At 19.4% G+C, this 18,407-nt stretch overlaps 7 protein-coding genes across 7 annotated transcripts; 4 read left to right on the top strand and 3 right to left on the bottom strand.

Annotated features, from left to right (window-relative positions):
- Window positions 1–490: 490 nt before the first annotated feature.
- PADL01_1331900 (isoleucine--tRNA ligase, putative) lies at window positions 491–4,345 on the top strand (the record flags this gene model as incomplete). Its single annotated transcript, XM_028683868.1, has 1 exon — window positions 491–4,345. The coding sequence occupies one exon, from the start codon at window positions 491–493 to the stop codon at window positions 4,343–4,345; it is 3,855 nt and encodes a 1,284-aa protein (XP_028540004.1).
- A 484-nt stretch (window positions 4,346–4,829) lies between these two features.
- PADL01_1331800 (translation initiation factor 6, putative) lies at window positions 4,830–5,573 on the bottom strand (the record flags this gene model as incomplete). Its single annotated transcript, XM_028683867.1, has 1 exon — window positions 4,830–5,573. One exon carries the CDS (start codon window positions 5,571–5,573, stop codon window positions 4,830–4,832), a length of 744 nt encoding a protein of 247 aa, XP_028540003.1.
- Window positions 5,574–8,117: 2,544 nt separating this feature from the next.
- Window positions 8,118–9,590, top strand: PADL01_1331700 (DEAD/DEAH box ATP-dependent RNA helicase, putative; the record flags this gene model as incomplete). Its single annotated transcript, XM_028683866.1, has 1 exon — window positions 8,118–9,590. One exon carries the CDS (start codon window positions 8,118–8,120, stop codon window positions 9,588–9,590), a length of 1,473 nt encoding a protein of 490 aa, XP_028540002.1.
- Window positions 9,591–10,527: 937 nt separating this feature from the next.
- Window positions 10,528–12,309, top strand: PADL01_1331600 (apurinic/apyrimidinic endonuclease Apn1, putative; the record flags this gene model as incomplete). Its single annotated transcript, XM_028683865.1, has 1 exon — window positions 10,528–12,309. One exon carries the CDS (start codon window positions 10,528–10,530, stop codon window positions 12,307–12,309), a length of 1,782 nt encoding a protein of 593 aa, XP_028540001.1.
- A 612-nt stretch (window positions 12,310–12,921) lies between these two features.
- PADL01_1331500 (SAM-dependent RNA methyltransferase, putative) lies at window positions 12,922–13,578 on the bottom strand (the record flags this gene model as incomplete). Its single annotated transcript, XM_028683864.1, has 1 exon — window positions 12,922–13,578. The coding sequence occupies one exon, from the start codon at window positions 13,576–13,578 to the stop codon at window positions 12,922–12,924; it is 657 nt and encodes a 218-aa protein (XP_028540000.1).
- A 1,089-nt stretch (window positions 13,579–14,667) lies between these two features.
- PADL01_1331400 (nucleotidyltransferase, putative) lies at window positions 14,668–17,238 on the top strand (the record flags this gene model as incomplete). The annotated part of the gene is made up of 1 exon (XM_028683863.1): window positions 14,668–17,238. One exon carries the CDS (start codon window positions 14,668–14,670, stop codon window positions 17,236–17,238), a length of 2,571 nt encoding a protein of 856 aa, XP_028539999.1.
- A 312-nt stretch (window positions 17,239–17,550) lies between these two features.
- Window positions 17,551–18,021, bottom strand: PADL01_1331300 (trafficking protein particle complex subunit 2, putative; the record flags this gene model as incomplete). The annotated part of the gene is made up of 1 exon (XM_028683862.1): window positions 17,551–18,021. One exon carries the CDS (start codon window positions 18,019–18,021, stop codon window positions 17,551–17,553), a length of 471 nt encoding a protein of 156 aa, XP_028539998.1.
- Between the last annotated feature and the right edge of the window lie 386 nt (window positions 18,022–18,407).

Below are 18,407 nucleotides of genomic sequence, written 5' to 3'. Positions count from 1 at the left end.
TAAAATAATACTATGTAAGATTAATATATATATAATATATATTATTTATATATATTATTTTTTATTTTATTTAATTTTTCTTAAAAATATTTATTATTATTCCCTTATATCTTAAAAATATATGTTCTGTTGGCATATTGTTATTTACAAAATATTATATATAATTTAATATTTTTAAAATTATAAAAATATATATTTCTATAAATAATAAAAAAAATAAGCATACCCAAAATAAAAAATATATATATATATGTTTTATATATATGTATATATATTTTTTTTATTTTCATGAAATTATAAAAATATTATATTAAGAGTTTTATTTTTTTTTTTTTTGAACAATTAATACTCTTCTTCAATTGAGTATCATCAATATATATTTATATTATATATATATGTGATCCACATATATATATATATATATATATATTTAAAAAATAAAATATACATATACATATATATTTTTATATATATATATATTTTTCTTTTTATGTTAAGATTTTTAAAGGTACCTTTTGTTTTTAAGGTTTCACATATAAATATAATATATATAAGAAAAGAATCATTTTTTTTAAAAAAAAAAATAAGAAGAATTTGTAGTAACAACAAAGGAAATATAGATATTATAAGATATTCTTTGTCAGGATATAATTATAAAAATAATTTTTGTTTTGATATTATTAAGAATAGAATATATCAATTTGGAATATATCAATTTGGAATATATCGATTTGGAATAGATCGATTTAGAATACATCTATTTAGAATACATCAATTTAGAATACATCGATTTAGAATACATCGATTTAGAATACATCGATTTAGTATTGATAAGATGGTAACATTAACATTTACAGGTATAAGTGATAATCCGAATATAGTAGAGGAAGAAGAAAAGATATTAAAATATTGGAATGATATTGATGCATTTAATTTATCAAATGAGTTATCTAAGAATAAGAAACCATATATATTTTATGATGGACCTCCGTTTGCAACTGGATTACCACATTATGGTCATTTATTAGCTGGAATAATAAAAGATTGTGTAACAAGATATTTTTATCAATCTGATTTTTATGTTGAGAGAAGATTTGGATGGGATTGTCATGGATTACCTATAGAATATGAAATAGAGAAAGAAAATAATATTAATAAGAGAGAAGATATATTAAAAATGGGTATTGATGTATATAATGAAAAATGTAGAAGTATTGTTTTAAAATATTCTAAAGAATGGGTTACAACAGTTCAACGTATTGGTAGATGGATTGATTTTAAAAATGATTATAAAACTATGGATAAAAGTTTTATGGAAAGTGTATGGTGGGTTTTTAGTGAATTATATAAAAATAATTATATTTATAAATCTTTTAAAGTTATGCCTTATTCATGTAAATGTAATACACCTATATCTAATTTTGAATTAAATTTAAATTATAAAGATACTCCAGATCCTAGTATTATAGTCAGTTTTATTATATTATCTTCCTATTCTCCTAATTTTAAAAATGTATATAATGTATCTGAAGATTTGCAATCCCTTGTTGAGAAATATTCCGTTTTATATGATCCATATTTAAAAAATCAAAAATGTAACACATTAAATCAAAAACGTGCTGATGAAAATGATGTAAATAGTAATGATATTAATCTATGTAGTAATAATAATGAACCTTTAAATTATTATGATATGTATAATGTCGAATATTTTGAAGTGCTTGCATGGACTACCACACCTTGGACCTTACCATCAAATCTAGCTCTTTGTGTTAATGAAAATTTTATATATTTAAATGTATTTCATTTAGATAGCCAAAGAATGTTTATTTTTGCTGAATGTCGATTAGAATGGATCATTAAAGAATTAAAATGGGATGTAGAAAAAATTAAAATTGTTAATCGTTTTTTAGGTAGTGAATTAAGAGAAATAAAATATAAACCATTATTTAATAATTTTTATGAGAAACATAATTTTAAAGAAAGGGCATATAAAATATTAAGTGATGACTTTGTAAGTGATGATGCTGGTACTGGTATTGTACATTGTGCTCCGTCTTATGGTGAAGACGATTATCGTGTATGTTGTAAATATGGAGTGATCGATCCTGAGAGTAATATATTAATTGATCCATTAGATTGGAATGGATATTTTACAGATGAGGTGGATGAATTAAAATATATGTATATAAAAGATGCTGATAATGTAATAAAGAAAATATTAAAAGAAAATAATAGATTAATGAGTAATAATACAATTGTGCATTCATATCCTTTTTGCTGGAGAAGTGATACACCTTTAATATATAGAGCAATACCTGCTTGGTTTGTACGTGTAAGTAATTCAACAAATAAATTAGTTACTAATAATGAAACTACTTATTGGATTCCATCACATGTAAAAGAAAAGAAATTTCATAATTGGATTAAAGATGCTAAAGATTGGTGTATTAGTAGGAATAGATATTGGGGTACACCTATACCTATATGGTGTGATGATAAAATGGAAACTGTTATATGTATAGAGAGTATAAAACATTTAGAAGAATTATCAGGTGTAAAAAATATTAATGATTTACATAGACATCATATTGATAAAATTGAAATAAAAAATCCAAAAGGTGATCAATATCCAAATTTAAAAAGAATACCTGAAGTTTTTGATTGTTGGTTTGAAAGTGGTTCTATGCCATATGCTAAAGTACATTATCCATTTTCTAAAGAACAACATGATTTTAATCAAATCTTTCCTGCTGATTTTATTGCTGAAGGATTAGATCAAACAAGAGGATGGTTTTACACATTATTAGTTATTAGTACATTACTTTTTAATAAAGCTCCTTTTAAAAATTTAATATGTAACGGTTTAGTTCTAGCATCTGATGGAAAAAAAATGAGTAAACGTTTAAAAAATTATCCTGATCCATTATATATATTAAATAAATATGGTGCTGATAGTTTACGTTTATATTTAATAACATCTGTTGCTGTACGTGCTGAAAATTTGAAATTTCAAGAAAAAGGTGTCAATGAAATTGTGAAAAGTTTTATATTACCTTATTATCATAGTTTTAGATTTTTTTCACAAGAGGTTACAAGATATGAAACAACTCATAATGAACAATTTTTATTTAATACAGATTATATATATAAAAATGATAATATAATGGATCAATGGATTTTCTCTTCTTTACAAAGTTTAATAAATTCAGTACATACAGAAATGAAAGCATATAAATTATATAATGTACTTCCTAAATTATTAAATTTTATAGAAAATCTAACTAATTGGTATATTAGATTAAATAGAGATCGTATGAGAGGTATGCTAGGAAAAGAAAATACACATCAAGCATTAAATGTATTATGTAGAACATTATATTTATTTACAATAATAATGGCTCCTTTCACACCTTTTATATCTGAATATATTTATCAGTTTTTAAAAAATATTAAATATACACAAGAAAATAATATACAACATACTGAAAAAAATAATCAAACAGATCAAGATAATATACATAATAAAAGTGTACATTTTATAATGCTACCACAAGTTGATGATAAATATAAAATAAAATATGAATTTATTGAACTTATAGAATATATGAAAGATGTTATTTTATTAGGTAGAAATCTAAGAGAGAAAAGAAAAACACCAAATAAAAAACCATTAAAATTATTAACAATATTACATAAAAATGAATCATTTTTTCATAATTTTGATCATATATCTAATTATATAAAAGAAGAATTAAATGTTCTTAATATAGAATATTCCAATGATGTCTCTTGTTTAAATTTCTCAGCTATACCAAATTTTAAAAAATTAGGAGCAAAATTAGGAGCAAATATTAAAAATATACAAAATAAAATAAAAAATATGACACCAGAAGATATCAAATTATTCCAACATAATAAACAAATAATAATAGATAATATTTTATTAGAACATGATGATATTATTATACAAATGAATCATAACACACAAAATGATAACACAGAAGCTATTAGTAATAATTATATAACCATATTAATGGATTTTACAGCTGATCAACAATTACAAAATATGGCTAGTGCAAGAGAAATATGTAATCATATACAAAAAATAAGAAAAAATTTATCATTAAATCAAAACTCACCTGTACTTATGCATATATATATATATGATCAAGTATTTAAAAATCATATGCTCAAAGAAAATGAATATATTAAAAAATGCTTACGAAGAAATCTAAATATACTTAATGATGAAAAGGATGTAGAACAATTGCCTAACAAATTCTTTCAAGAAAAAATTAATGTAAATGAGAAGGATGTCCTTGTCATATTTACCAACAAATGAAAAATAAAAGAAAATATATACATAAATACATACATATATATATACATATATATATATTTATTGTGATGAATTGTTTTTATAAAAAAAGAAAAGAATGTTACCATTCATCATTTATAATATTAATTATATATAAATTATTTTTTATTTTTTATTTTTTTTTATTTTTTATTTTTTTTATTTTTATTTTCATTATATATATGTTTATATATCGAAATTTATACAAACAAAATGGTGGTACATAAGGTACAATTAATATTGCATTAAAAAAAAAAAAAAAAAAAAAAAAAACACAAAAATAAAAATAAAAATAAAAATAAAAATAAAAATAAAAATAAAAATAAAAAATACATATATATATATATATATATATAATATATATATTTATTGTTTGTATACATATATAGATGGGCATACACCCAAATTTACTTATAAATGTGCCATATATTATACACATAAAATTTAAACGTTCAACGAATCATATGTCTTATATCATTGTTTGTATTATAGAAGATTTATATTTAAAAGTGTCTTCCATATTATTATCTGCTATATTATTCAATTTAAAAACTTTTTCAATAATACTAAGTTCTATAGCTGTGGTATCCATTCCACAGAATGCAGACCAATCATTTGCAACTAATCCTGATCCTATAAGATCACTTCCTCTATTTATTGTACCTGTAATTAAAGGTATTTGTAATAATTCTGATAATTCTTCAATTTCTTGTGATGAAGTCATTGCATGTAATAGACCTCCATTATTTGTAAAATATGAATAAGTTCCTACTAATAAATTTCCAGCTATAGAGGTTCTAAATACTTCAATATCTAATACATCTTGTATTATTTCTTCTGTTTCTCTATCTATATCTGTATGTATTAAACCTACATAATCATTTGTTGTTATACAATTACCTAATGCTGATAATCTTTCTTCTATTCTTTTTATTTTTACATTTTCTGGTAGACAATTTCTTAAATGTAATAATTCTTGATCTGTACATATACTAGAAACAAGAAGACCTTTTCTATTACCAACACATACTCTACCTATCACTCGAGTACCTCCTATTGTTGTATATACTAGAGGAATATGTTGTGATAACTCTGATTCAAAAACACTAGAAAAATTCTCTGATCCTCCTAATGCTACAAGAGCGTAAGAATTTGTTAGTCTTGAAAACACACCCACTTCATTTGAATTCTCAAACTGAACTCTGATTGCCATAATATTAGATACTTTTATTATAAAAAAAAAAAAATATATATATGTGATAAATAAAATATATAATATATATATATAATATAATATATTATATTATATTTTATTCTTATGAGAAGTAGACGAAAAAATATGTACATATATTTATTAATATATACATATATTTATTAATATATACATATATTTATTAATATATACATATATTTATTAATATATACATATATTTATTAATATATACCTACACAAATATGCACATATATATATAATACCATATAACACTATTTTATTATTTTAAAAAAAATTTATAAAAATTATATGACTATACATCATATATATATATATATATATATATATATATATACAAATGTAGGTCTACATATAATATATAGGATTTTACACAAAAATAAAATCCAAATTTTTAATTACAAAAAAAAAAAATAAAATATACATATATATATTATATATATATATATTTTTATTTAATGGTAATGACCAAAATTATATACAGATTTAATTCCTTCACATATACAAAAAAAAAAAAAATAAGTACTCATATAAAATATATTTTTTTCTTTGTGGAATAACTATATTACAACATGTCCAATATATTTTTATTTTTATTAATCTATTTTATATACACAAAATAAATATATCTATATATTTGTCCTTATATACATTTTCATATTTGTATTAACTTTATAAAATAGTCTACATTTATATTACATTTTTTATATTTAATAAAACTTAAATATAAAAGAAAATATATATATAAACATAAACATGAAAATATGCATATATATATACAATACTATTGTTAGGCATAACAATAAATTCTCCTATTCACTTATACATCTCATTATTTTTTATGATCAAAATATAATCTTTCTTTTTGACTATATTATATATATAACAAAATATTCTTCTTTTTTTTCTTTTATATTTAAAAAAAAGAAAAAGAAACATACATATAATATAATATATGTACAATAGAATAAATATGAATTATATATAAATTAAAAAAAAAAAAAAAAAAAATTAAAGAATCATAACATTAAAAATTTGATATAAATATTATGAATATTTATATATTTATATGATTATATAGAAATATCCAAAGAAAGTATTAAAAAAAAAAAAAAAAAAAAAAAAAAGAGAAATTTATAAACATATATATTAAGATACTTCTATATATATATGTTAATAAAATATAGTAATAAATATTTTTATTTATTCATTTATTTTTTTTTTTCTTCTTCCTTTCTCATAGTAGTAATTATATTCCTTTTTTGATAAAATATTAAGAGAAACTTTTATAAATAAATTATAAAATATTAAAAGAATTAAAATATTTTATTTATAAAATGTTTGTATATTTTTTTTTCGATATGTAAAAAAATATATTTTATATCATTATATGGCTCTATATATATATAAATCAAGAATATATATAAAATATAAATATATATCTTATAAAATATAATTTTAAATATATATATAAATATATATGGTTAAGAAATAAAAAAAAAAAACATACATAAATATATATATATATATATATATATATATATAATAATCATACTATTCTCATCATATGAGAAACGCCTCTTTTTTATTTTAATTGTACTTTTTGTAGGTTTTTAAATAAAATGATATATTATATATATATAATATAATATATGTATATTATATATAATATATATATATATATTTTTTTTTTTTTCCTAACATTTAATTTAATATAATTTTAAAAAATATAAAAGAAGAATATATATAGATGATGAGATTATTTATAAAAATATGTTTTTTATTTTTAAATATATATATATATAAATAATAATTTGCCTTTTGAAAATAAAATTACAACATTTTATTGTTATGAAGTAAAAACAACAGGTTCACAAAAAGTAATATATATATATATTTATATTTCCTATTTATTCATGTATTTTTATTATTTTATTATTTTTTTTTTAATTACCATTGTGAACAAATTAAAAAAGGATATACACAAAGGTAAATTTATTATTCTTATAGAATATTTTAATAATAAAAATAATTATATATATATATATATATGTAAGGATTTATTTTTTTAGTACTTATATACCTATTTCTTTTTATTTGATATAATTATTGATTATATATTTATTGTATATATATGTGAATGATTCCTTATAAAAATATATATAATAAAAAAATGTAGAATGATCGAATGGGGTTTCAAATATAGTTATTATTATAAATGTATATTTTGTTTGTTATTTTTTTTTGAATATCCCATAAGGACATAATTCTATATTCCCTTACTTTTTTTTTTTTTTTTTTTTTAAATCTAAGATTCAGATTGGTTATATGTTTTAATTTTTAAATACCAAAGAAAAAAAAAAAAAAAAAAAAAAAAAAAAAATATATATATATATATATATATATTAATTAACATAAAATATTTTATATATATATATATTAATTATCATTAAACATTTTATATATATATATATTAATTATCATTAAATATTTTATATATATACATTTATCTGCTTCATCTTATCAATGATACCATGTATGAAAACAAAGAAACCGTCGCTAAGGCTTTGTAAGCTATTTAGACGTTACTACATAAAAAAATTTTTAAAAAAGAAAATTAGAGAGGATTACATAAAAAAGAAAGGTAATAAATATAAAGAATGTAAGAATTTAGATGATGACCGGTTATATAATAAAGAAGAGATAAATGGTTCCAGTGACCAAAATAATAATATATCTTTTGAAGAATTAGGTGTAGAAGAGTGGTTAATAAAAATAAGTAAGAGTGTTCATATATTATATCCAACAAAAATACAACAATTATGTTTGCCTTTAATTATACAAGGTAAAAATATAATTGGTTCATCAGAAACTGGTAGTGGTAAGACTATATGTTATTGTTGGAGTATATTACAAGAATTAAATAAAAATTTGTATGGTATATTTTCTTTAATCTTATTACCTACAAGAGAATTAGTGTTTCAAATTATTGAACAGTTTCATTTATATGGTAGTAAAATAGGTGTCATGATTTTATCATGTATTGGAGGCTTCTCATTAATCGAACAGAGAAAAAGTGTTATGACAAAACCACATATTATTGTTGGAACTCCAGGAAGAATCAGTGATATATTAGATAATAGTATAGATATACAAAATTGTTTTAAAAGATTAAGATTTTTAGTACTAGATGAAGCGGACCTTTTATTACAAAAATGTTTTGAAGATAAATTACAAAACATTTTAAATAATTTACCAAAAAATTGTGCTAACGAAAGAAAAACATTATTCTTTAGTTCTACTATCACAGATTCATTACAATTATTAATAAATACTTTTCCTTATAATAATTTAATTTTAGTTAATGCAAATAAAAAACAAAAACCTCCTAAAAACTTAGATCAAAGATATATTTATGTTGAAGAAATTGCACATATTACCTATCTAATTTATATCTTAAAAAATAAAGTTAATGACTTATCTGGTATTATATTTACAGCTAATAGTTATAAATGTGAACTTATTTATACAGTTCTAAATATGTTAGGCATATCTCAAGTTGATGCTATGCATTCTTCAAAAGATCAAAAAAACAGATTTTCCACCCTAGCCAAATTTAAAAACGGATTATGTAAAATACTTGTTGCTACTGATATTATCAGTAGAGGTATAGATATTCCAAAAATTTCTTTTGTAATTAATTTTGATTTTCCAAATGATACTGTTCAATATATACACAGAGTTGGACGAACAGCCAGAGCCAACCGAAAGGGACTAGCCATTTCATTTATTGACAAAAAGGATGTCAATTCATTTAATCAAGTCAAAAATATTATGAAAGATAAATTAAAACCGTACATACTCAACAAAAAGGAAGTTCTTGAAAATATGTTTAAAATTGGACGAGTTATAAAAAAAGCAGAAATTTTATTAGAAGAAAAAAAAGATATAAAGAGAGAAAATGAGAGATTAAAGCATTATATTTTTAACAACGAGTAAAAAGGGGGAAATTAAAATAAAATAAAATAAAAAAAAAAATAAAATAAAAAATTAAAAATAAATGAATTTTTTTTTTTTTTTTCAACCTGCACAAGTCAGGTAAAATAAATATATGTACATATATATATATATATATATATATATATATATATATATATATATATATTTATTTATTTATTATTTTTTTTTTTGTATGCATAGTATATATATTAAAATACTTTTTAAGGAACCTTATAATAATAAAACATTTGTGAAATTCGATTTAAATAAATATATGATAATGTTTATAATATTAACTTGTGTGAATAAAATGAGCCTTTAGGTTTATAAATGTATAATATATATATTATATATATATATATATATATATATTTATGGCTATACAATTAAAAGGGCTCATTGTATTAAGGTTGGAAATATAATAATCTGGTATTATTGAATAAATAATAAAAATTAAAGTTATATATCATATGATAATATTATAAATACATTTTATAATTTATATTTTTATGAGGTGAAATATTTCTTGATTATTTTAAATATTATTTAAAATATTATTTAAAATATTATTTTAGAATATATTAACATATAATAAATAAATAAATAAATACATATATATATATGTATAATTATATTATATATGTATTATTTATGTATATTTTAGTAAGCCTTGTGAATTTTTTTTATAATTTGCATGAATATATATATATATATATATATATAATATTAATATATTAATATATAATATATATGTACCATTCTTTATTTAAATTCCAATTTGTTTATTATCTCTTATCAATACACATTTTTATTTTCAAAATTTTTTTTTTTTTTGTTCTTTAAAAATTATTTATTTTTTTATTTTTCATTTTCCTTTTTGATTTTTTCACAACTCCCCCCCCCTTCTCCTTTTATGGATACAAAAACAACTTAATAAATGTTCTTTTTTTTTTCTCACTCCTCATTTTCATCTTTGTCATCTTTCTACTTTTCTTTTTTTTGCTTTCTTTTGTATATGCTGGTACTTCTGCAAATACTGCCAAGGAATTATTATGAAGGTGGTACCTTATCAATTCGAGTTATAAGAAGAAAAACATTTAATCATTCTTATAATAATATAAAAAATATTCATTATATACATTTTGGATATCCTAATATTTTTAATATCTATCGTAATTGTTATATGAACAACTATTATAACAATAATTTAAGTTTTTCCATAAAAAACAAAAATAATTATATGCATATATTTTTTAAAATACTTGAGGGTGGTGATAAAAACAAAAAAAAAGAACAAGCCTTTTTCAAAGATTTATTTTATATGAACATATTCAAAAAAATAGCAGAGAAAAATACAGAGATGAGTAAAATAAGTGAAACGTGTCAATACGGAGATATAAGAAAATATTTGAATATGAAAAAAGAGTCATTGGAAGGGGACGAAAAAAACAGAAATGAAGAATTATATAATAAACAAATTGAAAATAACAATATTAAGGATGAAAATATTTCTTTTAAAGAAGGTACACAAATAAAAAAAATAGAAGAAATAGAAAAAGAGAATAGTAATACCATTTGTTTAAAAAAAGAGATAAACAGTAATGATGTGGAAATAAATAACAATAGATATAATGATACAAAATATGTAAGTAATCCAAAAGAGGTAACAAATAAAAGTATTGAAAAAAAAAAAGAAAATAAAAGTAAACAAACAAAAAAAGAAATAGAAAAGAAAAAAAATAATAAAATAAAATCTGAACAATCAACAAATGATATAAAAAATATCCCACCTATACCAAAAAATATAGAAGATAGATGGAATGATTATAATAAAATAAAAGAATATGCAAAAATAAGTAATGTATATTTAGGTGCTCATATATCTGCATCAGGAGGAGTACAAAATGCTCCTATTAATTCTTTTAATATATCTGGTTTATCTTTTGCATTATTTTTAAAAAATCAACGTAAATGGGAGAGTGCAGCATTAACATATGATAATATAAAACAATTTGAAGAAAATTGTAAAAAATATAATTTTGATAAAAATTTTATTTTACCTCATGGATCTTATTTAATAAATTTAGCAAATCCAGATAAAGAAAAAAGAGATAAATCATACATGTCTTTTTTAGATGATATAAAAAGATGTGAACAATTAAATATTAAATTATATAATTTCCATCCAGGATCTACCGTTGGACAATGTACAGTTGAACAAGGTATCAAAAATGTAGCTGATTGTATTAATAAGGCTCATAAAGAAACTAATAATGTTATTATAGTTTTAGAAAATTCTGCAGGTCAAAAAAATTCCGTAGGTTCTAAATTTGAACATCTAAGAGATATTATTAATCTAGTACATGACAAAGAAAGAATTGGTGTATGTCTTGATACATGTCATACTTTTGCTGCAGGTTATAATATTAAAACATATGATAGTTTTGATCAAGTAATGAAACAATTTGATGATATTGTTAATGTTAAATATTTAAAAGCGGTTCATTTAAATGATTCTAAATCAGATTTAGGAAGTGGATTAGATAGACATGAAAATATTGGAAAAGGAAAATTAACTATGGATACTTTTAAATATATTATGAAATCCAAATATTTTAAAAATATTCCTATCATACTAGAAACACCAGATATAACAAATGATGAATCAATATATAAATATGAAATTCAAAATTTATATAAATTATATTTTGAAAAGTGATACACAAATAAATAAATAAATATATATATATATATATATATATATATATGTATGAATGAACAAAAAAAATTTTTTTTTTTTTTTTTTTGGGGATAGTTGAATTATTATTATTAACCTCTACACATTTTTAATGGATAAAAAAATGAACATACATACAAACATATAAACATATAAACATATAAACATATAAACATATAAACATATAAATATAGTAATATATTTTTATTTTTTTTATTTTATTGATAAAATTGTTCAAGTGAATCAAGTTTCTTGTGTGAAAGTACAAAAAAAAAAAAAAAAATACAAAAAAAAATCAAAACAAAATAATAATAAATGGATAAAAATATAACAAGATAAATCCATACCCAGGAATTAATAAAATTTATTTAGTTAATATGATATAATTTGATATATTTTCATATTTTAGCATTATCTTCTATTTGTAATTATTAATGCATATATATACAAAATTGTTCCTTCAACGAATGAAGAAAATACATTAAATATACAACAAAAGAAAAAAAAAAAAAAAATTATAAGAATCATATATATACACATACATATATTTATATATATATATTAAGACAGCCATGCTGTTGAGCCCTTTAAAAATTAATCATCTTCATTTTCTAAAAATGATGATATGTCATCAAACTGTTGATCACCCAATTTTATTAAGTATTCTTTAAAATTTTCTGGAAGAACAGGAACATTTTTATCTTGCTCACATTGGGTGTAATAATATTTGGAAACAAAACGAAAAGGAAGAGATATCGATTCCTTATTATTTTTAAGAAAAATCTCAGGATTATCAACATATGGAATATGTTCTAATTCTATATTATCATTCAAAATAATATGACAAACAAGAACAGCTGTATTAGTAGTCATTTGTATAGGACCTAAATTTCTTGATATAGGGAAATTAAAATTTCTTAATATGGATGTACGATCATCAGATGGAACATTTCCTAATATTCCTCCGAATAATAAAAAATCGATTTTATTTTTATCGTTACATGTTAATTTATTTTGTGCTTTCATGTCTAATAAACAAATATTTCCTGACAATAGATCATTCTTTATTTCATCTATTGACTTTTCATAGCATGCTGGTTTATATTTACCATTTGTCAATTCACTGAAGTTTTCACAAAATTTTGTAAATATTACATTTTCATCTTTTACCGTTTGGCATATATGTATATATTCAAGTATGCACCATTCCTCCAGTTCATCTAAATGTTCTATGATGTATTTGGTTGACATTTGAAGAAAAAAATAAAAAATTAAAGATTGATGAGATATTTAGAGATATTTGGAAATTCTTCTAGCTATTCTGTATATATATATATATATATATATATATATATTATTTTTTTTTTTTTTTTTTTTTTTTTTTTTTGGCTATTTGGAAATATTTTAGCTATTTGGAAATATTTTAGCTATTTGGAAATATTTTAGCTATTTGGAAATATTTTAGCTATATGGAAATATTTTGGCTATATATTCTCTCACAAATTGACTTAATTTTTTTTTTTCTTTCTTTTCTTGTTTTATTCTATATTTTAAGATTTTTCTAACATTATAAACTTGATAATATCGTAGGCTTTGTTTTTTTTTTTTTTTTTTGCTTTTTCTTGTTCTTTCATATTATCTACAAAATGTAAAATTATTTAAAAATATGAAAAAATATAAATACATATTTTTTATTTTATATGTATGCATATATATATATATATATATATATATATATATATAATATAGTATTTTGACTTTTTACGGTTTTGAGAAATAGTAGGGACTCAAAATATTTTTGAATATTTTTTAAAGCCTACATAAATAAATAAATAAATATTACATATATATAAAATATATGTATATAATAAATATATATATAGTAATATATATTACTGGGAAAAAAAATTAAATAAAAAAATAGAAATAAATAAAAATAAATAAAAATAAATAAAAATTCATTATATAATTATATTAAGGTAAAAATAAAAATTAAAATATATAAATAAAGAATATATTATTATATATAAACATTATTTTTTTAAATATGTAGTTTATATATATATATTTGTTTTTTTATTTTTTTGTTTGGTGAATGTATATAATATTCCTTTAAGTTATTCATAAATATATATATATATATATATATCATTTTGTTCTCTCTATATATATATTTACATTTAAATATTACATTTTATTTATGTTTATGTTTAATTTTTTTGTTTTTTTGTAATAATAATATTTAAGTAATAATATAAACATATATCAGAACAAATAAAACTATAACATATATATATATATATTTTTTATGTGTGTGTGTTTATTGTTTTAATTTTTAAAATGGAAGATGATTATTACTTTTTTTTATTTCAAGAGGAAGAATCAGAACAAGTGAAAGAAGCAAAACAAGATCTTCACAATGCTTTAAAAAAAAACAGAGAGAAAATTAAAAATGTTAGTAACAATAAGCCAATGGAAAAAGCTTCTAGTATTATATGGCTAGGACAAAATGATGATAATATAAAGAATGAATATAGAAAATATGATGAAAGAAAAAAGGATAGAGATAAAAAGAAAAGTGAAGGAGAAATTAATAATTTATCATCTAATAAAAGAAATATAATAAATAAAACAAACAATGAATGTGTTGAAAAATATAAACAAGATAAATATCATTCATATGATGGTGGTGATGATGATGATGTAGATTCATTTAATCTTAAAGAAATACAAATAAAGAAAAGAAAAAAAGAAACACCCAGTAGTAAAAATGATATGGAATATACATATTGTCAAAATAAAGATTCATTTGATAAATATAACAATAAAAAAAAAGCTCGAAAAAATTATGATATAAATGATAATCTTAATAATAATAATAATAAAAATAAATATAATTTTGATAATATAGAACATAAAAAATTAGATGATAAAGAAAATATTGTGACTAATTCAAATGTAAAAAATTTATCAAATATTGATAATAATCAAAAAAATTTAGATGAAAAGGAAAAAAAAAAAAATAATAATAATAATAATAAAAATTCAAAAGGAACAAATAATAATTCACATATTAGCATATCATCAAATTCATCTCTTTCAACTCTTTCATCTGATGATAGCACATCTACAAATTATTTAACTTCTTCAAAAATAAAAAAAAATAATATAAATGAAAATACATATTCTAAAAAATATTCTAACGACCCAAGTGATATTATACAAGGTTCTGGAAGTAATATGAAAAAGAAATCTTTATCAAATAACAAAATTTATAAGGAAGAAAAACGAAAAAACAGCAGTTTTTTATCAAATGAAACAAATATAGAATCTGGAACACATAAGAAAGAATATGGACAAAGAGATAAGAATATAAATAATGTATGCAAATCAAATATGCATAAAAATATTTTAAAAAAATTTAAAATTAATTATAAGAATTTATCTTCTATAGAGAAAGAATATTATAATTATATGATAAAAAAATTAGATATAAATTATGACGATGAGAAGAAAGTATTATATACAGATTCTTTATTTAATGAAAAATTTTTATATATGATAAGTAAAGAAAATAATAATTTCAATTTCTTAGGTTATTTAGAATATGCATGTTTTTATATACTTGAATGGTTAACACCAACGAAAGAAGAAAAATTATTAAAACTTAAATCTTTAATAAAATTAGAATTATTAGTTAAATCACTTTTTCCACAATGTAATATGGAAGTTTTTGGTTCTTATACATCTGGATTATCTTTGCCTAGTAGTGATATAGATGTATGTATTATGAATATAAAAGAGAATGATTTAGATTGTTTATATATCTTAGCATATGGGTTAATTAAATTAAATATAGCATGTGATATAAGAATAATTAAGGATGCTAGAGTAAAAATATTAAAATATATGGATAAAGAACTAGGTGTACAGATTGATATATGTATTAATCAAAAATCTTCAAAAGAAACAACTGATTTTATAATAAAACAAATGAAAAAATATATATATTTAAGACCATTAGTTATATTATTAAAATTTTTTTTAAATTCGAGAAATTTAAATGAAACATATATAGGAGGTATAGGTTCTTTTCTTTTGTCATGTATGGTGTTACATTTTTTACAGATGCATACATCAACATTTGATAATAATCATTTTAATAATACCTATTTGATAAAGTTATTAATAGAATTTTTTTATTTCTATAGTATAGATTATAAATTACATGAAACATGTGTCGTCGTTCGAGGATTAGGTCATATTCTTCCACGACGTCTAAGAAAAGAATATGAATATAATGATCAGCGTTTATGTTTTGAAAATCCTATAGATACATCTATAGATATAGGTAGAAATACATATAGAATAAGATATATTTTATATTTATTTAGTTATACATATTGTAATTTTATAAGTTTAATATCCAAATTAAGAAAACATTCTAATAATTTTTATGTCTCATATATTCCTAATGTGGATGAAAAAAATGATACAAATAATAAACAAAATATAAAAAGTATAGAAAACAAAAGTTGTAATATAAATAATAATAATAAAAAAAAAAAAAAAAGGAATTATATATATGGTTCAAAAATTAAATCTAATTGTATTTATCCATTATTTTATGGAAATATATTTAATCCTGATCATATAATATTTACAAAACGTTATAAAAACGACTTTCCAAGTAATGATTGGGATATAAGACATTTTGATTTTATATATACAAAACAAGAAATAAATAATATGTTTAATATGTCATGTGATGATATAAACTCATATGTAAAGAATGATTATATGTTAATGGAACCCTATAGTATGTTGTATGAGTACATAGATAAAATATTTCCTCATTCGTTTGAAGTATATAATAATATATTTAAATATTCATCAAGTCATGATATATAAAAAATAAAAGTATATATGTGTTTGAAAATATGCCCATATATATATATATATATATATATTATATTATATTTATAATATTTATGCATGTTAATAATATTTGTAAAAAATATGTCATGTTGCATGGATGGCTTTGAAAAAGTCATCCCCTCAAAAAAAAAAAAAAAATTTAAATATATAACAAAAAATAATTACATGTTAAATATATATAAATATGTATATAATATATATATATTTATTTATATATATATATTTTTTTTTTTATTTTATTTTTTTTTTTTTATTTTATTTTATTTTATTTTTTGAGTGTCACCTTTATTGGTGTAAATATTTTTTTGCTGCCAAATGAACATTTTGATCAAACAAGGAACTGGTTATAATACCATTAGGTTCATATAAAGGATTTAATAAAACCTTAATATAATTTTCATGTACTGTTTCAAAAAATGATTTGATATGATCATCTGATGGAATATATATATTTGTATTGGTAGTATTGTTTCCTCCTTCATTTCTATTTTTATATAATAATAAAAATTTCATATGACCAGGGGTACAATATGCTGATACACTATAATTATTAAAACTATCAATATTTTTTAAAAACATACTAGAACTTTTCCATACTATTTCATCTAAAGAATCTAATGATTGATGAATTATAAATTGTGTTAAATGTTCAGATATATCTCTCTTACTATTTATTGATAAATCAGCTTCATACAATGGTATATCCCCCTTTCCAATTATAGTTAGAACAAATACTTGACTTAAACTTGATGACATGGTTCATGTACTTTTGTTCATTTATTAGGTAATTCTTTCTTTCTTTTTTTTTTTTTTTTTTTTTTTTTTTTTTCTACTTATAACATTTACATAAATATGTTTAACATTAAATTATAAGTTATCCCTCAAAAGAGTATAACTGGAGTACATTTATATTACATCATAAAATAAAAAATATATATATGTATAAATATATAAATATATAAATGTATTTATGCATTTATTCATTTATCTACTTGTTCATTTATTCATTTATCTACTTGTTCATTTATTCATTTATTCATTTATTTATTTTTTTTTTTTAAATGTTGAAACATATATAAAAAAATTCATTCTCATATCATTACCTTTTTGTATTTTTTATTTTAATATAATGTACATTCGTG

This window comes from Plasmodium sp. gorilla clade G2 (genome assembly GCF_900097015.1).
Source record: "Plasmodium sp. gorilla clade G2 genome assembly, chromosome: 13".
Classification (NCBI taxonomy): Eukaryota; Apicomplexa; class Aconoidasida; order Haemosporida; family Plasmodiidae; genus Plasmodium; species Plasmodium adleri (nom. inval.).
Note: the sequence above shows the minus strand (reverse complement) of the source record. Positions and strands in the feature narration are given on the sequence as shown.